Genomic DNA, 22646 nt, shown 5'->3' with positions numbered 1-22646 from the left:
AGGAATGCTGCATGGTAGTCAAGTGTTGAGGGTACCGCAACAATCTTTGCTAAATCAAAAACAAAGTTTAAGAATAATGCGTAATTTATAATTTATTGAATTGTGTTTTAATCCATAATTATTTCTACATCAATTATGTACAAAACGTTGATGTATTTCCAGCTAAGTGGGACTGTATTGCACTATACATGTTACACCTCAATGTTCCCTTATACTGAATCTTGTAACATGATTAGGGTATAAAAAAGCACTTTTATCATTCAGTTGTCTGAAGAAATGACTTGCTCACCAAACAAAAGTGTAATTAAAGTATTTAGGGACCAGTAAAACACCATTCTTTATACATGGAACATTATTTTTGTATATTTACTTCATATAATGTTTTTCGTGATATATACCATATATAGTAATCATGCTGACGATATAAGACATGATTACATATTGCTTCCACGTCCATCAATAAAGCATACGCTTTGAAACAACCATTTATTGTCTATATACTGCTCTAACTAGTTTTGTAACAAACACATGTACTCAAATTCACTAATTGTTAAACATGAAAGATTTTTACTGCTTGGTGAAAATGGTCATACATAAATCCATAACTTTTGATTTAATGTACAAGGTTTATATGCGGACCTATTAAATATTTCTTTATTTTATAAATTATTATGAAATTTATTATAAATCCAATTAACTATACATTAAAGACAGGTGTTAAAGCATGCCTAGTTGATATTTTAACAAGTGCACTATAGACTATACGTCACAAACATTACCAAACATACTAAAAAGTCCATTTTAACTATCCAGCTTAGTTGTTGCCATAGCGATAAAGCTTTCATTTGTATTGCTGAAATTTGTATTAAATATACATACATATGTAACAGCTAAGGTTAATGGGAACAGGGTATAATGATATATACATAGACATGTGAATGTCATATTGATGTCATCAGAATTATAGCAGAATTATAGGTCATATTATGGAATATCTAGTCATTTTATGTATAAATATCTTCTATTGTCTAGTAGTAGTGATTGTAGCTTCTTTTATTCACATGAGAAAATCATATTGTTTTCCTACAAAATATATACATCACATTTTGTGAGAAAACAATATGGTTTTCTGACCCAACTGTAAAGACACATTATGATAGTTATACAGTAATACCTATGATGTATTAATTGAAAGTGATCAGATTTTATCAATGAGATTCTACAATCAGAAGGGATCAGATCAAAGTGACTGAGTTATCAATGATATTATGCCTGTAATAATATAACCTTATGGATTTGTGTCATACATTTATTATTATCAAAGCAAGCACCTTGCCTGGGAAAAAGTACAAGCGTATGAAAATAGAAGTCAATCCTGAATTGATTTCATCAGAAGTAAGCTTAAATGAAATCTCAATTCAGTCTTACATTTATTTATGAAATGGTTTCATTAAATATACGTACATATAATGTACATGAAAATTTGATAAAACACACACACACACACTACAAATATTTCACTACTGACAACCAGAATTTCTGGTTCAGACCAAATCTGATCCAGATTTAACAGCTAGGTATGTAAGATGGTACTTCTAAAACAATCCTTATAACTGGATAATACATACTAAAAGAATTTTTTTCCAACAAAATAAAAGGAGTTTTTAATTTCCTTCATGGCAACATGAGACATGTAATTATTATCTTTAGATTTGAAAATTTTATGTGTATTTATGTGCAAGTCCTGCTGAAATACTTACATCTTTGACTAAATCTTAAAGATTTGAAAAACACACCATGAAAAGTAAGATGAAATATTAAAAGTAATTTAAAGCTTGGTATTGAAATCCTATTCATCAAGATCTGGTATATATGTTTACTATCATAATTTCTATAATATCAAAATTATTAAAGAAATGTAATATATACTTGTTCTAAAAGTTTAAGGAAGACTATCATCATTTTACAAAACATGGCGTACAAAAACAATGGATATGATATATTGACTATAAAACGAGATAAAGAGGATTTAATCTCATTTTCCTATAGACTGTAGCTTGAGAGTGGCTACTTATAAGATTTATATTACTGGCCATTGGCCCTATAGTGGAGGTGTATTACACATGTCCTGAACAGACTGTTCAACACAAATTATCATACAAGTATCTAACTTCTGATATGAAAATGTGATTAAGATAGCATTTTATTTTGTTCTCATTTAAGTATAAAGAAGATTCCACATAAATATTCCATAAAACAATAAATAAACATTAGTTATATGTGGGCCATTTGAACACCTGAATTACTAAAGGTGTCATTGCTGACCTACATCATTACTGGTTATCAGGGTCTAAGGTTCTATAGTATGACATGGGGCTAGTGGATATTGTGGGTAAAAACAGTAGATTTGTTACAATTCGAATCCAACTTTGTTACTATGGCTAGGAACTGATAAGATTCATTCATGAACATGCATGCTAAGTCTTTCATTCATTCTTCTGCGTTTATGTAGCAAAATCTAGCAACTAGTAGATCAATGAATCTTTGAGCAGTACCACTGTCCTTATGACTGTGATCCCCCACCCCTAGTCAATGACTGTGATCCCCCACCCCTAGTCAATGACTGTGATCCCCCACCCATGACTGTGATCCCCCACCCCCTAGTCAATGACTGTGATCCCCCACCCCTAGTCAATGACTGTGATCCCCCACCCCCTAGTCAATGACTGTGATCCCCCACCCCCTAGTCAATGACTGTGATCCCCCACCCCCTAGTCAATGACTGTGATCCCCCACCCATGACTGTGATCCCCCACCCCCTAGTCAATGACTGTGATCCCCCACCCCTAGTCAATGACTGTGATCCCCCACCCATGACTGTGATCCCCCACCCCTAGTCAATGACTGTGATCCCCCACCCCTAGTCAATGACTGTGATCCCCCACCCATGACTGTGATCACCATGACTGTGATCCCCCACCCATCAATGACTGTGATCCCCCACCCCTAGTCAATGACTGTGATCCCCCACCCCTAGTCAATGACTGTGATCCCCCACCCCTAGTCAATGACTGTGATCCCCCACCCATGACTGTGATCCCCCACCCCTAGTCAATGACTGTGATCCCCCACCCATGACTGTGATCCCCCACCCCTAGTCAATGACTGTGATCCCCCACCCCTAGTCAATGACTGTGATCCCCCACCCCCTAGTCAATGACTGTGATCCCCCACCCCTAGTCAATGACTGTGATCCCCACCCTAGTCAATGACTGTGATCCCCCACCCCTAGTCAATGACTGTGATCCCCCACCCCTAGTCAATGACTGTGATCCCCACCCTGACTGTGATCCCCCCCACCCCTAGTCAATGACTGTGATCCCCCACCCATGACTGTGATCCCCCACCCCTAGTCAATGACTGTGATCCCCCCCCTAGTCAATGACTGTGATCCCCCACCCTAGTCATGACTGTGATCCCCCACCCTAGTCAATGACTGTGATCCCCCACCCCTAGTCAATGACTGTGATCCCCCACCCCTAGTCAATGACTGTGATCCCCCACCCCATGACGATCCCCCACAGACTGTGATCCCCACCCTAGTCAATGACTGTGATCCCCCACCCTAGTCAATGACTGTGATCCCCCACCCCTAGTCAATGACTGTGATCCCCCACCCTGACTGTGATCCCCACCCATGACTGTGATCCCCCACCCCTAGTCAATGACTGTGATCCCCACCCATGACTGTGATCCCCCACCCCTAGTCAATGACTGTGATCCCCCACCCCTAGTCAATGACTGTGATCCCCCACCCCTAGTCAATGACTGTGATCCCCCACCCATGACTGTGATCCCCCACCCATGACTGTGATCCCCCACCCCTAGTCAATGACTGTGATCCCCCACCCATGACTGTGATCCCCCACCCAGACTGTGATCCCCCACCCATGACTGTGATCCCCCACCCCTAGTCAATGACTGTGATCCCCCACCCATGACTGTGATCCCCACCCATGACTGTGATCCCCCACCCCCTAGTCAATGACTGTGATCCCCCACCCCTAGTCAATGACTGTGATCCCCCACCCATGACTGTGATCCCCCACCCCAGTCAATGACTGTGATCCCCCACCCCCTAGTCAATGACTGTGATCCCCCACCCCTAGTCAATGACTGTGATTCCCCACCCATGACTGTGATCCCCCACCCCCTAGTCAATGACTGTGATCCCCCACCCCCTAGTCAATGACTGTGATCCCCCACCCCCTAGTCAATGACTGTGATCCCCCACCCATGACTGTGATCCCCCACCCATGACTGTGATCCCCCACCCCTAGTCAATGACTGTGATCCCCCACCCCTAGTCAATGACTGTGATCCCCCACCCCTAGTCAATGACTGTGATCCCCCACCCCTAGTCAATGACTGTGATCCCCCACCCATGACTGTGATCCCCCACCCCAAGTCAATGACTGTGATCCCCCACCCCCTAGTCAATGAACACACAGGCCTGGTTAATACTGATTAACAGTCCTTGACCTTCACGTAAATCAACAATGTAAGCCCTGCAGTAGTAGTGTTAAGCTTGGCTGTGATGTGGAGCTGGTAGGTTACATAATGAACAAACCACATTCTGCTTATGAATGAACAGTCCTGCAGTTTCCATTCAGCAGTAGTGTGGGACAGTCTATCATTGTATTGTCCAGGTCCTACAGTCATTCCTGTCCAGCAACTTGTGGAGATTAATGAATCATTCTGCAGTGTTCATATAGTGGTGGCCAGTGACTGGTGGATCGGTGGCTGGAAACACCTCACATGTTCTACAGGAATACTGTCCGAGTCATTCGTCTTTAGGTATTTGTTCAACACAGCAAATATCTGATTGTTTAATATCTGGAATTTCCTTATCCTGTCCACCATCTTTTTCAGTTGCTGTAAAATATCAAAGATACTACTATGAAAACCAAAAAGTGATATCATTGTGTATCATAATTGTAATAACTGTATAAAGTAAGTAAATCCATAACACTTACACAACCAAACATCTAGAGATGCATTTCATTTGCATTTCGATTCAAACAAATGCAGCCAGCAAATTTTGGAAGATTTTAATGTGTTTTTTAAAGGCCCACTACCTTTCCGAAGCAAATTAAACAAGAGATCCCAGAGGGATCTTGGCGCCCACCAAAGAATGATCTATGTCTGACAACAGAAAGAGGGATCTTTTCCCTGCTTTTCAAACTTTTACTGCATACTATATAAATATATATGAAACTTGAGAAAGATCCTTCCAGTACTTTCTGAGATATGTAGCAGTAACTTCAAACTTCAATTATCAAAATCCAAGATGGCTACCTGTCGATCATCTTGCTGACCGAAAATGCACTAGACCCCTTGAGGAACCTGTACATGAAATTTGAGAAAGATCCCTTCAGTACTTTCTAAGAAATAGCGGTAACAAACTTTAATTATCAAAATCCAAGATGGCCGCCATTCGACCATCTTGTTGACCGATCTGTCTCAAAATGCAATATGCACAACTAGGGTCCTAGGGGAACCTACATATGAAATTTGAGAAAGATTCCTTCAGTACTTTCTGAGAAATAGCGGTAACAAACTTTAACTATCAAAATCCAAGATGGCCGCCAGTCGGCCATCTTGTTGACCGATCACTCCCAAAATGCAATATGCACAACTAGGGTTCAAGAGGAACCTACATATGAAATTTGAGAAAGATTCCTTCAGTACTTTCTGGGAAATAGCAGTAACAAACTTTAACTATCAAAATCCAAGATGGCCGCCGGTCGGCCATCTTGTTGACCGATCACTCCCAAAATGCAATATGCACAACTAGGGTTCAAGAGGAACCTACATATGAAATTTGAGAAAGATTCCTTCAGTACTTTCTGGGAAATAGCAGTAACAAACTCTAACTATCAAAATCCAAGATGGCCACCAGTCGGCCATCTTGTTGACTGATTGGTCCCAAAATGCAATATGCACAACCAAGGTCCTAGGGAAACTTACATATGAAATTTGAGAAAGATCCCTTCAGTACTTTCCTGAGAAATAGCAGTAACAAACTTTAACTATCAAAATCCAAGATGGCCGCCGGTCGGCCATCTTGTCGACCGATACACTCCCAAAATGCAATATGCACAACTAGGGTTCAAGAGAAACATGTATATGAAATTGGAGAGAGATCCCTTCAGTACTTTCTGAGAAATAGTGGTAACAAACTTTAACTATCAAAATCCAAGATGGCTGCCGGTCGGCCATCTTGTTGACTGATTGGTCCCAAAATGCAATATGCACAACTAGGGTCCTAGGGGAACCTACATATGAAATTTGAGAAAGATTTCTTCAGTACTTTCTGGGAAATAGCGGTAACAAACTTTAACTATCAAAATCCAAGATGGCTGCCGGTCGGCCATCTTGTTGACTGATTGGTCCCAAAATGCAATATGCACAACTAGGGTCCTAGGGGAACCTACATATGAAATTTGAGAAAGATACCTTCAGTACTTTCTGGAAAATTGCGGTAACAAACTTTAACTATCAAAATCCAAGATGGCCGCCGGTCGGCCATCTTGTTGACTGATTGGTCCCAAAATGCAATATGCACTACTAGGGTCCTAGGGGAACCTACATATGGAATTTGAGAAAGATTCCTTCAGTACTTTCTGAGAAATAGCGGTAACAAGAATTGTTAACGGACGGACGGACGGACGGAAGGACGGACGGACGGAAGGACGGACGGACGACGGACCACGGACGAAAGGCGATTTGAATAACCCACCATCTGATGATGGTGGGCTAAAAAAGTTTCTTAAAAACCTTAATAACATCAGAAAATATATGTCGAAGGCCTACGGAGGTTACAATGCCAAACATATGCAAGATTTCCTGCGTAATATAAGATAACGGTGGAGAGTCATTTTGCTGCTTTGCCGTCTGGAGCAGTGATTGCCAACTACCGCGCGGTATTTAGGACGACGGCGGGAAACATAGACGACCCGCGTTATGAAAATTATTATTTTATTTATTTTAATTAAATTGTTCAGAAGGTGATAATACGTGTAGTATTAACGGTAAGTTAATAACTTTTGCGACGCTACAAAATTATCGATCTCGTTTTACATTCCCATTTTAAAAATTAAAAGCTGTTTTGGAAAGGTAGTGGGCCTTTAATGGACACATTTGTCAATTGTTACCTATTAGGTAACATTTTGAGATGAAACAAACATCTTATACATGATGCCACTAAAATGTGAATTGTTTATTGAAGTTTGATACACTGTTAACAAACCAGAACTAAAACTGGAGACTCTTTAATTAATGTGATATTATGTGTACTAACAATTCCTTTGACATTTTCGTCCTTCATGTCCACCCGATTGACCTTGAGGATGTGGTAGCTGAAGTCGAGAGCCTCAAACCTTCTCTGCTGGTTAAGGAGGATAATGAGAGCACAACCTGCCCAGTTCAGACCCTCACCATACAACTCTCTGTAACAGTTCAATATTAATTACATAAAAACTTGTGTAATTTACTAATTTGTTGTGGTCAACGTAAATTTTAAGTTTGGGTGTGCTACAATGATATTGGAAGTTTCAAAATTTTATGGAAAAATTGTATAATTTAACAATGTTTACTGACATGTCTTTTGACATGTATTATAATAACTGCTAGGGAGAGGAAAGGTGGCTGTCCTTTATGTGTTCAGGGGAGAAACCTTATCTGAAAGACTAAAAGTTGGCTTGTATATGTGTATAAGGAACTATTATTTTCTGGATCCCCGGCATGTTTAACACTTGCTGGCCACACTTACTCAATAGTATACTCATTGTCTCCTACAGGGATACAGAAGACAAATTGTATGGCGCTCCACAGTCTGTGGAACTCTGTACATTCATCAATGTTCATCACACCGTTGGCTGGCTGCTGACCGATCCACAGCGGATCCTCTACAAAAGTCCGGATCCTGGTCAGTACAATCTCAAACATGGACAGACCACAGCAGAGTCTCTCCCTGGTCAACAGGTCACCTTCTGCGGCTATCTCACTTTGCTGTAACATGATAATATTAGGTTTTATTTATTTAGCACTAATAATATATATTTTATATAACCTAGCATCATTTTATGACCTTTATATTTTTTACTATTCTCCATTAGGACTGCATTTTTTAATTGATTTTACTTTACCTGCGATTGCCTAGTTTGGACATGACTGGTATCACCAGTACATACGTGACTATTGCCTAGTTTGGAGATGACTATTGCCTAGTTTGGAGATGACTGTATCACCAGTACATACCTGACTATTGCCTAGTTTGGAGATGACTATTGCCAAGTTCAGAGATGACTGGTATCACCAATACATACCTGACTATTGCCTAGTTTGGAGATGACTATTGCCAAGTTTGGAGATGACTGGTATCACCAGTACATACCTGACTATTGCCTAGTTTGGAGATGACTATTGCCTAGTTTGGAGATGACTGGTATCACCAGTACATACCTGACTATTGCCTAGTTTGGAGATGACTATTGCCTAGTTTGGAGATGACTGGTATCACCAGTACATACCTGACTATTGCCTAGTTTGGAGATGACTGGCACCACTTGGAGAGCAGCATACTTCGCCTCCAGTCTCTTCATCATCATCTTCAGTTCCTGTTCTTTCTCCTTTCTGTTATCACCCTCTGTAAAGTGATATGATATAGGTCACTACCAAACTATCTAACCCTTTAATGTACTGGTTGAAAATAGAAACTTTATTTATTTTACATCGATTACGAAACAAGTTATACAACTTATGAAAATTTCTCTCGATGGCCCGGATGTAAATGTGTGAGGGTCTTAGTGTGGGAGGAAACCGAAGTGCCCGGAGAAACCCCACGTGATAGGGCAAGTGACCCCTAACCTTTTCACGTCTGTGCTGGGGATCGAACCCCGGCCGGCTAGGTGAAAGGCGAGTGGCTTAACCACTACACCACCTGATCACTTATGTACTGGTTACTGTGTAAGTAGAATATAGGGGACATGGAAGTAATCCTGATCGTGAAGACAAAATATGTCAAAATAGGACAACATAAAAGAAACAGTCACATGATAAAGAAGAAAACAACAGAAAAAACAAGTATATTCATAAAGTTGAATGTGATAAAAACAAGTATATTCATAAAGTTGAATGTGATAAAACAAGTATATTCATAAAGTTGAATGTGATAAAACAAGTATATTCATAAAGTTGAATGTGATAAAAACAAGTATATTCATAAAGTTGAATGTGATAAAAACAAGTATATTCATAAAGTTGAATGTGATAAAAACAAGTATATTCATAAAGTTGAATGTGATAAAAACAAGTATATTCATAAAGTTGAATGTGATAAAACCTTTGGCAAGTGTACTTGTAGAATGTTAAGATGTCAGTATCCTTAGAAAATATTACCCTGGTCTCCCCTTGATTGTCTTAAATTGTTAGTAAAATGCAATGTCAATAACAGCTATCTTTTTTCTCTTTATCGACAGACAAGAAGTATCAACAAGCCTACCAAACAACATCTACATGACCAGAAGTCTTACCTTTTATTGGAATAAATGGTTTGGGTATGATGTTCTGAAACGGAGCTGCATGTTTCAAATCACACACCTCCTCTTGTGTCTGAAACAGTCAATGTAATCCTTTATAAATGCCCGTTTTATTTCTTTATTTGTAATCAATCCATCCCATAAGTCAGTATTGAAAGAGAATATTCTGAAAACATCTTTATACCCACTTAATTTTTTCCAGAAGTACAGTCAAACCTCAATGTATCGAAGTTGAAGGGACCGTCAGAAAAACTTCGAAACATCGAGACTTCGAATTATTCGTGGTTGAAATTAGACCAATGGTTTTTTTTACCATGACCAACTGTGGTAGTTGTATACATGTCGTCTCCGTTCCGTAAACTTTATAATCATTGTACCACAAGCAAAACAAAATAAAAACGAAGTATGCAATTAATCACATTTATTGCTATCGTTAGCAATTTTAGAATCTACAAAACGTAGATTGTAGATTCTAAAAGATCGATATTCTTGGTTTGATATAGGAGAAACTAATTGCTATCGTCAGCAGTACATACGTATATTATAAACAAGACTTACGTGTACTAGGCCTAACTCATGTACAAGTGTTCATTTGGTGACTATTTAAGCGATGGTTAATATTACGGAATGAATATAAAAAAGAAAACACGTTGTAAAAACGATACTAAAAAATAGGAACCGAAAGCGCTACAACACCTACAAAATACTTCGATTTAGAATGATCGATTTGCTCCAGTATTTATGCCAAAGTTGTGCAATGTAACCATTGAGTATGGGTTACTAATAATGTGGCTCGCTATTTACTGTTCCGTAAATTCTACAAACCGCTACCAATGGCGGCGGCGAACATAAAAAACGACTAACTGTATCTTTGCCATACTAATGATTTAATAACGCAGCTTGTAAAAACAAAGCACCGGGTATCGGCCTGATTAGTGATATTAATTATCTTGATGATATCAAGCTAGCAACACAAGCTGTCATAATCCCTAATGTCCGGCGAAGGGCAGTCGCGAGACAGCTAGGTGTGACAGCATGCCGCGGGGTATCGGCGAACACCTGATCTGTACAGGTAAATTTTTATTCGAATCATCGAGTGTCCGTTACCTATGATTCTATAACAAATGGTCCATGAAAAAAGTTCGATACATCGAGAAATTCAATTCATAAAACTTTGATTCATACATGGGTTAGTTAGTAATGTTATATAGTGAAGAAATTCGGGACCAGACAAAAAGTTCGATACAGCGAGAAATTTGATTCATCGAAGTTCGAATCATCGAGGTTTGACTGTATATATCAATATTAAATGTAATAAATCTAATTTCTCAAATGAATACATGTTGGTGAGATTTTTTTAGAAAATGTTTTAGTCAACATATTCTTTTCAAGCTAGCGGGTCATATCATACGTAGAACTGGAGAGGCAAACAATTAACTTCATGTTTCAAAGAATAACTAAATATGTATTAAAATCTATTCAAGAAATCAAACTCTCAATAATGTTTGGAAAACTGAAAGTTAGTATTAAAGAGGGTATGGAAATGAATCAATGTGAGTGGTAGACCTACATACCAGAGATTGTTCCACTAACATGCAGAAGAGAATAGCGTTGCCGACTTCGCGGAAACTCTGAAACACCTCGGTCCTCAGATCAGGGTACTGGATCAGGTCGTTTAGCTGGGCCTGGTAATACCCCATCACACCTGGGTCAACCAATTATTGAGTGATTAGTACCAGGTAGACAACACAATCAAAACAAAAGTATTTTCTGCTAACAAAACATGACAAATATTTCATCACTGAGACATATAACATCCTTATCAATAAAATACAGGATATCAACACCTAGATGAAATAAGGGTAAATATATTTGCATGCTCTCAAAATGACAAAATAATTAACTGAAATGCACAAATGATTTTACATCTGTATCAATTCAAGTTTTCTGTTCAGGTCTGCTTAAAGTCTTGTGGTGATTTATAACAGAGACTGATAACCACTAACCTGGTGATCCGTAGTCATATCGTAATAAACGACAAACATTTGGCATCACTCTCATCAAAGTCTTCACATATTCAAACAAGGTTCCCTTCAACTGTCAACATTACAAACCAAAGTGTTAAAAGATCATAAGTCATAGAACACTTATTTCTTTTTACTTTTTATTTGTTCCTAATACATTGTAATTAATTTTAGTTAAGATTAAAAATTCCAATTCTTTACTATTCATTTGTGCTTGTTCTTAATAATTAGTTTTAGTTAAAATCAAATATTTGTGTATCAAAATTTCTAATCATAAACATATTTACAGTTTTGCTTGTATAATACATATTAAATCAAATTTTAAAAAATAGTTCAAAAAAAAATATGCAATTTAAAAATCATTATATGTTCATTTATCTAAGAGTATAACAACTTGTCTTCCTGTATCATATTTCCAATTTTCTACGTACCAAAGCTTTGACTATCTTTAAAAGTTCTTCTATCACCACGGCGATGCCTTGATAGCCAATCAGACGGCAGATAGCCCTGAAATGTGGAGCACCAACAAATCCCTGGTACAGGTTGTAGATGGCACTGTAGGAAGTGGTCAAAGCCTGTCAGAATATAGAAAACACTTTATACAGCACACACTGTAGGAGGTGGTCAAAGCCTGTCAGAATATAGAAAACACATTATACAACACACACTGTAGGAGGTGGTCAAAGCCTGTCAGAATATAGAAAACACTTTATACAGCACACACTGTAGGAGGTGGTCAAAGCCTGTCAGAATATAGAAAACACTTTATACAGCACACACTGTAAGAGGTGGTCAAACCCTGTCAGAATATAGAAAACACTTTATACAGCACACACTGTAGGAGGTGGTCAAAGTCTGTCGGAATATAGAAAACACTTTATACAGCACACACTGTAGGAGGTGGTCACAGTCTGTCAGAATATAGAAAACACTTTATACAGCACACACTGTAGGAGGTAGTCAAAGCCTGTCAGAATATAGAAAACACTTTATACAGCACACACTGTAGAAGGTGGTCAAAGTCTGTCAGAATATAGAAAACACTTTATACAGCACACACTGTAGGAGGTGGTCAAAGTCTGTCAGAATATAGAAAACACTTTATACAGCACACACTGTAGAAGGTGGTCAAAGCCTGTCAGAATATAGAAAACACATTATACAACACACACTGTAGGAGGTGGTCAAAGCCTGTCAGAATATAGAAAACACTTTATACAGCACACACTGTAGGAGGTGGTCAAAGTCTGTCGGAATATAGAAAACACTTTATACAGCACACACTGTAGGAGGTGGTCAAAGTCTGTCGGAATATAGAAAACACTTTATACAGCACACACTGTAGGAGGTGGTCAAATCCTGTCAGAATATAGAAAACACTTTATACAGCACACACTGTAAGAGGTGGTCAAACCCTGCCAGAATATAGAAAACACTTTATACAGCACACACTGTAGGAGGTGGTCAAAGTCTGTCGGAATATAGAAAACACTTTATACAGCACACACTGTAGGAGGTGGTCAAAGTCTGTCAGAATATAGAAAACACTTTATACAGCACACACACTGTAGGAGGTGGTCAAAGCCTGTCAGAATATAGAAAACACTTTATACAGCACACACTGTAGGAGGTGGTCAAAGCCTGTCAGAATATAGAAAACACTTTATACAGCACACACTGTAGGAGGTGGTCAAAGTCTGTCAGAATATAGAAAACACTTTATACAGCACACACTGTAGGAGGTGGTCAAAGCCTGTCAGAATATAGAAAACACTTTATACAGCACACACTGTAGGAGGTGGTCAAAGCCTGTCAGAATATAGAAAACACATTATACAACACACACTGTAGGAGGTGGTCAAAGCCTGTCAGAATATAGAAAACACATTATACAACACACACTGTAGAAGGTGGCTAAAGCCTGTCAGAATATAGAAAACACTTTATACAGCACACACTGTAAGAGGTGGTCAAACCCTGTCAGAATATAGAAAACACTTTATACAGCACACAGAGTAGGAGGTGGTCAATTCCTGTCAGAATATTGAAAACACTTTATACAGCACACACTGTAGGAGGTGGTCAAAGCCTGTCAGAATATAGAAAACACTTTATACAGCACACACTGTAGGAGGTGGTCAAAGCCTGTCAGAATATAGAAAACACATTATACAACACACACTGTAGAAGGTGGCTAAAGTCTGTTAGAATATAGAAAACACTTTATACAGCACACACTGTAGGAGGTGGTCAATTCCTGTCAGAATATAGAAAACACTTTATACAGCACACACTGTAGGAGGTGGTCAAAGCCTGTCAGAATATAGAAAACACTTTATACAGCATACACTGTAGGAGGTGGTCAAAGCCTGTCAGAATATAGAAAACACTCTATACAGCACACACTGTAGAAGGTGGTCAAATCCTGTCAGAATATAGAAAACACTTTATACAGCACACACTGTAAGAGGTGGTCAAAGCCTGTCAGAATATAGAAAACACTTTATACAGCACACACTGTAGGAGGTGGTCAAAGTCTGTCAGAATATAGAAAAACACTTTATACAGCACACACTGTAGGAGGTGGTCAAAGTCTGTCAGAATATAGAAAACACTTTATACAGCACACACTGTAGGAGGTGGTCAAAGCCTGTCAGAATATAGAAAACACTTTATACAGCACACACTGTAGGAGGTGGTCAAAGTCTGTCAGTATATAGAAAACACTTTATACAGCACACACTGTAGGAGGTGGTCAAATCCTGTCAGAATATAGAAAACACTTTATACAGCACACACTGTAGGAGGTGGTCAAAGCCTGTCAGAATATAGAAAACACATTATACAACACACACTGTAGGAGGTAGTCAAAGCCTGTCAGAATATAGAAAACACATATACAACACACACTGTAGGAGGTGGTCAAAGTCTGTCAGAATATAGAAAACACTTATACAACACACACTGTAGGAGGTGGTCAAAGTCTGTCAAGAGTATAGAAAACACTTTATACAGCACACACTGTAGAAGGTGGTCAAAGCCTGTCAGAATATAGAAAACACTTTATACAGCACACACTGTAGGAGGTGGTCAAAGCCTGTCAGAATATAGAAAACACTTTATACAGCACACACTGTAGGAGGTGGTCAAAGCTGTCAGAATATAGAAAACACTTATACAGAAAAGCTGTCAGAATATAGAAAACACTTTATACAGCACACACTGTAGAGGTGGTCAAAGCCTGTCAGAATATAGAAAACACATTATACAACACACACTGTAGGAGGTGGTCAAAGCCTGTCAGAATATATAGAAAACACTTTATACAGCACACACTGTAGGAGGTGGTCAAAGTCTGTCAGAATATAGAAAACACTTTATACAGCACACACTGTAGGAGGTGGTCAAAGTCTGTCAGAATATAGAAAACACTTTATACAGCACACACTGTAGAAGGTGGTCAAAGCCTGTCAGAATATAGAAAACACTTTATACAGCACACACTGTAGGAGGTGGTCAAAGTCTGTCAGAATATAGAAAACACTTTATACAACACACACTGTAGGAGGTGGTCAAAGTCTGTCAGAATATAGAAAACACTTTATACAGCACACACTGTAGGAGGTGGTCAAAGCCTGTCAGAATATAGAAAACACTTTATACAGCACACACTGTAGGAGGTGGTCAAAGTCTGTCAGAATATAGAAAACACTTTATACAGCACACACTGTAGGAGGTGGTCAAAGTCTGTCAGAATATAGAAAACACTTTATACAGCACACACTGTAGGAGGTGGTCAAAGCCTGTCAGAATATAGAAAACACTTTATACAGCACACACTGTAGGAGGTGGTCAAAGTCTGTCAGAATATAGAAAACACTTTATACAGCACACACTGTAGGAGGTGGTCAAAGCTGTCAGAATATAGAAAACACTTTATACAGCACACACTGTAGGAGGTGGTCAAAGCCTGTCAGAATATAGAAAACACTTTATACAGCACACACTGTAGGAGGTGGTCAAAGTCTGTCAGAATATAGAAAACACTTTATACAGCACACACTGTAGGAGGTGGTCAAAGCTGTCAGAATATAGAAAACACTTTATACAGCACACACTGTAGGAGGTGGTCAAAGCTGTCAGAATATAGAAACACTTTATACAGCACACACTGTAGGAGGTGGTCAAAGTCTGTCAGAATATAGAAAACACTTTATACAGCACACACTGTAGGAGGTGGTCAAAGCCTGTCAGAATATAGAAAACACTTTATACAGCACACACTGTAGGAGGTGGTCAAAGTCTGTCAGAATATAGAAAACACTTTATACAGCACACACTGTAGGAGGTGGTCAAAGCCTGTCAGAATATAGAAAACACTTTATACAGCACACACTGTAGGAGGTGGTCAAAGCCTGTCAGAATATAGAAAACACTTTATACAGCACACACTGTAGGAGGTGGTCAAAGTCTGTCAGAATATAGAAAACACTTTATACAGCACACACTGTAGGAGGTGGTCAAAGCCTGTCAGAATATAGAAAACACTTTATACAGCACACACTGTAGGAGGTGGTCAAAGTCTGTCAGAATATAGAAAACACTTTATACAGCACACACTGTAGGAGGTGGTCAAAGCCTGTCAGAATATAGAAAACACTTTATACAGCACACACTGTAGGAGGTGGTCAAAGTCTGTCAGAATATAGAAAACACTTTATACAGCACACACTGTAGGAGGTGGTCAAAGCCTGTCAGAATATAGAAAACACTTTATACAACACACACTGTAGGAGGTGGTCAAAGTCTGTCAGAATATAGAAAACACTTTATACAGCACACACTGTAGGAGGTGGTCAAAGCCTGTCAGAATATAGAAAACACTTTATACAGCACACACTGTAGGAGGTGGTCAAAGCCTGTCAGAATATAGAAAACACTGTAGGAGGTGGTCAAAGTCTGTCAGAATATAGAAAACACTTTATACAACACACACTGTAGCAGGTGGTCAAAGCCTGTCAGAATATAGAAAACACTTTATACAGCACACACTGTCGAAGCCGGTCAAAGTCTGTCAGAATATAGAAAACACTTTATACAGCACACACTGTAGGAGGTGGTCAAAGTCTGTCAGAATATAGAAAACACTTTATACAGCACACACTGTAGCAGGTGGTCAAAGCCTGTCAGAATATAGAAAACACTTTATACAGCACACACTGTAGAAGGTGGTCAAAGCCTGTCAGAATATAGAAAACACTTTATACAGCACACACTGTAGGAGGTGGTCAAAGCCTGTCAGAATATAGAAAACACTTTATACAGCACACACTGTAGAAGGTGGTCAAAGCCTGTCAGAATATAGAAAACACTTTATACAGCACACACTGTAGGAGGTGGTCAAAGCCTGTCAGAATATAGAAAACACTTTATACAGCACACACTGTAGAAGGTGGTCAAAGCCTGTCAGAATATAGAAAACACTTTATACAGCACACACTGTAGAAGGTGGTCAAAGCCTGTCAGAATATAGAAAACACTTTATACAGCACACACACTGTAGGAGGTGGTCAAAGCCTGTCAGAATATAGAAAACACTTTATACAGCACACACTGTAGGAGGTGGTCAAAGTCTGTCAGAATATAGAAAACACTTTATACAGCACACACTGTAGGAGGTGGTCAAAGTCTGTCAGAATATAGAAAACACTTTATACAGCACACACTGTAGAGGTGGTCAAGTGTCAGAATATAGAAAACACTTAGGTGAAAGCCAGCACACACTGTAGGAGGTGGTCAAAGTCTGTCAGAATATAGAAAACACTTTATACAGCACACACTGTAGGAGGTGGTCAAAGTCTGTCAGAATATAGAAAACACTTTATACAGCACACACTGTAGGAGGTGGTCAAAGTCTGTCAGAATATAGAAAACACTTTATACAGCACACACTGTAGGAGGTGGTCAAAGTCTGTCAGAATATAGAAAACACTTTATACAGCACACACTGTAGGAGGTGGTCAAAGTCCTGTCAGAATATAGAAAACACACTTTATACAGCACACACTGTAGGAGGTGGTCAAAGTCTGTCAGAATATAGAAAACACTTTATACAGCACACACTGTAGGAGGTGGTCAAAGTCTGTCAGATATAGAAAACACTTTATACAGCACAACTGTAGAGGTGGTCAAAGCCTGTCAGAATATAGAAAACACTTTATACAGCACACACTGTAGGAGGTGGTCAAAGTCTGTCAGAATATAGAAAACACTTTATACAGCACACACTGTAGAAGGTGGTCAAAGCCTGTCAGAATATAGAAAACACTTTATACAGCACACACTGTAGGAGGTGGTCAAAGTCTGTCAGAATATAGAAAACACTTTATACAGCACACACTGTAGGAGGTGGTCAAAGTCTGTCAGAATATAGAAAACACTTTATACAGCACACACTGTAGGAGGTGGTCAAAGTCTGTCAGAATATAGAAAACACTTTATACAGCACACACTGTAGGAGGTGGTCAAAGCCTGTCAGAATATAGAAAACACTTTATACAGCACACACTGTAGGAGGTGGTCAAAGCCTGTCAGAATATAGAAAACACTTTATACAGCACACACTGTAGGAGGTGGTCAAAGTCTGTCAGAATATAGAAAACACTTTATACAGCACACACTGTAGGAGGTGGTGGTCAAAGTCTGTCAGAATATAGAAAACACTTTATACAGCACACACTGTAGGAGGTGGTCAAAGTCTGTCAGAATATAGAAAACACTTTATACAGCACACACTGTAGGAGGTGGTCAAAGTCTGTCAGAATATAGAAAACACTTTATACAGCACACACTGTAGGAGGTGGTCAAAGCCTGTCAGAATATAGAAAACACTTTATACAGCACACACTGTAGGAGGTGGTCAAAGCCTGTCAGAATATAGAAAACACATTATACAGCACACACTGTAGGAGGTGGTCAAAGCCTGTCAGAATATAGAAAACACTTTATACAGCACACACTGTGTAGGAGGTGGTCAAAGTCTGTCAGAATATAGAAAACACTTTATACAGCACACACTGTAGAAGGTGGTCAAAGCCTGTCAGAATATAGAAAACACTTTATACAGCACACACTGTAGGAGGTGGTCAAAGCCTGTCAGAATATAGAAAACACTTTATACAGCACACACTGTAGGAGGTGGTCAAAGCCTGTCAGAATATAGAAAACACTTTATACAGCACACACTGTAGGAGGTGGTCAAAGCCTGTCAGAATATAGAAAACACTTTATACAGCACACACTGTAGGAGGTGGTCAAAGTCTGTCAGAATATAGAAAACACTTTATACAGCACACACTGTAGGAGGTGGTCAAAGTCTGTCAGAATATAGAAAACACTTTATACAGCACACACTGTAGGAGGTGGTCAAAGCCTGTCAGAATATAGAAAACACTTTATACAGCACACACTGTAGGAGGTGGTCAAAGCCTGTCAGAATATAGAAAACACTTTATACAGCACACACTGTAGGAGGTGGTCAAATCCTGTCAGAATATAGAAAACACTTTATACAGCACACACTGTAGGAGGTGGTCAAAGCCTGTCAGAATATAGAAAACACTTTATACAGCACACACTGTAGGAGGTGGTCAAAGTCTGTCAGAATATAGAAAACACTTTATACAGCACACACTGTAGGAGGTGGTCAAAGCCTGTCAGAATATAGAAAACACTTTATACAGCACACACTGTAGGAGGTGGTCAAAGTCTGTCAGAATATAGAAAACACTTTATACAGCACACACTGTAGGAGGTGGTCAAAGCCTGTCAGAATATAGAAAACACTTTATACAGCACACACTGTAGGAGGTGGTCAAAGCCTGTCAGAATATAGAAAACACTTTATACAGCACACACTGTAGGAGGTGGTCAAAGTCTGTCAGAATATAGAAAACACTTTATACAGCACACACTGTAGGAGGTGGTCAAAGTCTGTCAGAATATAGAAAACACTTTATACAGCACACACTGTAGGAGGTGGTCCAAAGCCTGTCAGAATATAGAAAACACTTTTATACAGCACACACTGTAGGAGGTGGTCAAAGTCTGTCAGAATATAGAAAACACTTTATACAGCACACACTGTAGGAGGTGGTCAAAGCCTGTCAGAATATAGAAAACACTTTATACAGCACACACTGTAGGAGGTGGTCAAAGTCTGTCAGAATATAGAAAACACTTTATACAACACACACTGTAGGAGGTGGTCAAAGTCTGTCAGAATATAGAAAACACTTTATACAGCACACACTGTAGGAGGTGGTCAAAGCCTGTCAGAATATAGAAAACACTTTATACAGCACACACTGTAGGAGGTGGTCAAAGCCTGTCAGAATATAGAAAACACTTTATACAGCACACACTGTAGGAGGTGGTCAAAGTCTGTCAGAATATAGAAAACACTTTATACAGCACACACTGTAGGAGGTGGTCAAAGTCTGTCAGAATATAGAAAACACTTTATACAGCACACACTGTAGGAGGTGGTCAAAGCCTGTCAGAATATAGAAAACACTTTATACAGCACACACTGTAGGAGGTGGTCAAAGTCTGTCGGAATATAGAAAACACTTTATACAGCACACACTGTAGGAGGTGGTCAAAGTCTGTCAGAATATAGAAAACACTTTATACAGCACACACTGTAGGAGGTGGTCAAAGTCTGTCAGAATATAGAAAACACTTTATACAGCACACACTGTAGGAGGTGGTCAAAGCCTGTCAGAATATAGAAAACACTTTATACAACACACACTGTAGGAGGTGGTCAAAGTCTGTCAGAATATAGAAAACACTTTATACAGCACACACTGTAGGAGGTGGTCAAAGGTCAGAATATAGAAAACACTTTATACAGCACACACTGTCAGAAATATGAAAACACTTTATACAGCACACACTGTAGGAGGTGGTCAAAGTCTGTCAGAATATAGAAAACACTTTATACAGCACACACTGTAGGAGGTGGTCAAAGCCTGTCAGAATATAGAAAACACTTTATACAGCACACACTGTAGGAGGTGGTCAAAGTCTGTCAGAATATAGAAAACACTTTATACAGCACACACTGTAGGAGGTGGTCAAAGCCTGTCAGAATATAGAAAACACTTTATACAGCACACACTGTAGGAGGTGGTCAAAGTCTGTCAGAATATAGAAAACACTTTATACAGCACACACTGTAGGAGGTGGTCAAAGCCTGTCAGAATATAGAAAACACTTTATACAGCACACACTGTAGGAGGTGGTCAAAGTCTGTCAGAATATAGAAAACACTTTATACAGCACACACTGTAGGAGGTGGTCAAAGCCTGTCAGAATATAGAAAACACTTTATACAGCACACACTGTAGGAGGTGGTCAAAGTCTGTCAGAATATAGAAAACACTTTATACAGCACACACTGTAGGAGGTGGTCAAAGTCTGTCAGAATATAGAAAACACTTTATACAGCACACACTGTAGGAGGTGGTCAAAGCCTGTCAGAATATAGAAAACACTTTATACAGCACACACTGTAGGAGGTGGTCAAAGCCTGTCAGAATATAGAAAACACATTATACAGCACACACTGTAGGAGGTGGTCAAAGCCTGTCAGAATATAGAAAACACTTTATACAGCACACACTGTAGAAGGTGGTCAAAGCCTGTCAGAATATAGAAAACACTTTATACAGCACACACTGTAGGAGGTGGTCAAAGTCTGTCAGAATATAGAAAACACTTTATACAGCACACACTGTAGGAGGTGGTCAAAGTCTGTCAGAATATAGAAAACACTTTATACAGCACACACTGTAGGAGGTGGTCAAAGTCTGTCAGAATATAGAAAACACTTTATACAGCACACACTGTAGGAGGTGGTCAAAGTCTGTCAGAATATAGAAAACACTTTATACAGCACACACTGTAGGAGGTGGTCAAAGCCTGTCAGAATATAGAAAACACTTTATACAGCACACACTGTAGGAGGTGGTCAAAGTCTGTCAGAATATAGAAAACACTTTATACAGCACACACTGTAGGAGGTGGTCAAAGTCTGTCAGAATATAGAAAACACTTTATACAGCACACACTGTAGGAGGTGGTCAAAGCCTGTCAGAATATAGAAAACACTTTATACAGCACACACTGTAGCAGATGGTCAAAGCCTGTCAGAATATAAAAAACACTTTATACAGCACACACTGTAGAAGGTGGTCAAAGCCTGTCAGAACATAGAAAACACTTTATACAGCACACACTGTAGGAGGTGGTCAAAGCCTGTCAGAATATAGAAAACACTTTATACAGCACACACTGTAGGAGGTGGTCAAAGCCTGTCAGAATATAGAAAACACTTTATACAGCACACACTGTAGGAGGTGGTCAAAGCCTGTCAGAATATAGAAAACACTTTATACAGCACACACTGTAGGAGGTGGTCAAAGTCTGTCAGAATATAGAAAACACTTTATACAGCACACACTGTAGGAGGTGGTCAAAGTCTGTCAGAATATAGAAAACACTTTATACAGCACACACTGTAGGAGGTGGTCAAAGTCTGTCAGAATATAGAAAACACTTTATACAGCACACACTGTAGGAGGTGGTCAAAGTCTGTCAGAATATAGAAAACACTTTATACAGCACACACTGTAGGAGGTGGTCAAAGTCTGTCAGAATATAGAAAACACTTTATACAGCACACACTGTAGGAGGTGGTCAAAGTCTGTCAGAATATAGAAAACACTTTATACAGCACACACTGTAGGAGGTGGTCAAAGTCTGTCAGAATATAGAAAACACTTTATACAGCACACACTGTAGGAGGTGGTCAAAGTCTGTCAGAATATAGAAAACACTTTATACAGCACACACTGTAGGAGGTGGTCAAAGTCTGTCAGAATATAGAAAACACTTTATACAGCACACACTGTAGGAGGTGGTCAAAGCCTGTCAGAATATAGAAAACACTTTA

General features: G+C 39.2%; 1 protein-coding gene across 1 annotated transcript in view; it reads right to left on the bottom strand.

Annotated features, from left to right (window-relative positions):
• Positions 1–4461: 4461 nt before the first annotated feature.
• Positions 4462–22646, bottom strand: part of LOC138327488 (cytoplasmic FMR1-interacting protein-like) — a 38107-nt gene continuing 19922 nt past the window's right edge. Inside the window, 8 exon segments of the mRNA XM_069273613.1 lie at positions 4462–4935; positions 7364–7511; positions 7835–8073; positions 8595–8710; positions 9597–9675; positions 11177–11307; positions 11609–11699; positions 12058–12201. Coding sequence (XP_069129714.1) covers positions 4768–4935; positions 7364–7511; positions 7835–8073; positions 8595–8710; positions 9597–9675; positions 11177–11307; positions 11609–11699; positions 12058–12201 — 1116 coding nt within the window. The 3' untranslated portion in view covers positions 4462–4767.

This window comes from Argopecten irradians, chromosome 7 (genome assembly GCF_041381155.1).
Source record: "Argopecten irradians isolate NY chromosome 7, Ai_NY, whole genome shotgun sequence".
Classification (NCBI taxonomy): Eukaryota; Metazoa; Mollusca; class Bivalvia; order Pectinida; family Pectinidae; genus Argopecten; species Argopecten irradians.
This window is presented reverse-complemented; position numbering and strand designations above follow the sequence as displayed.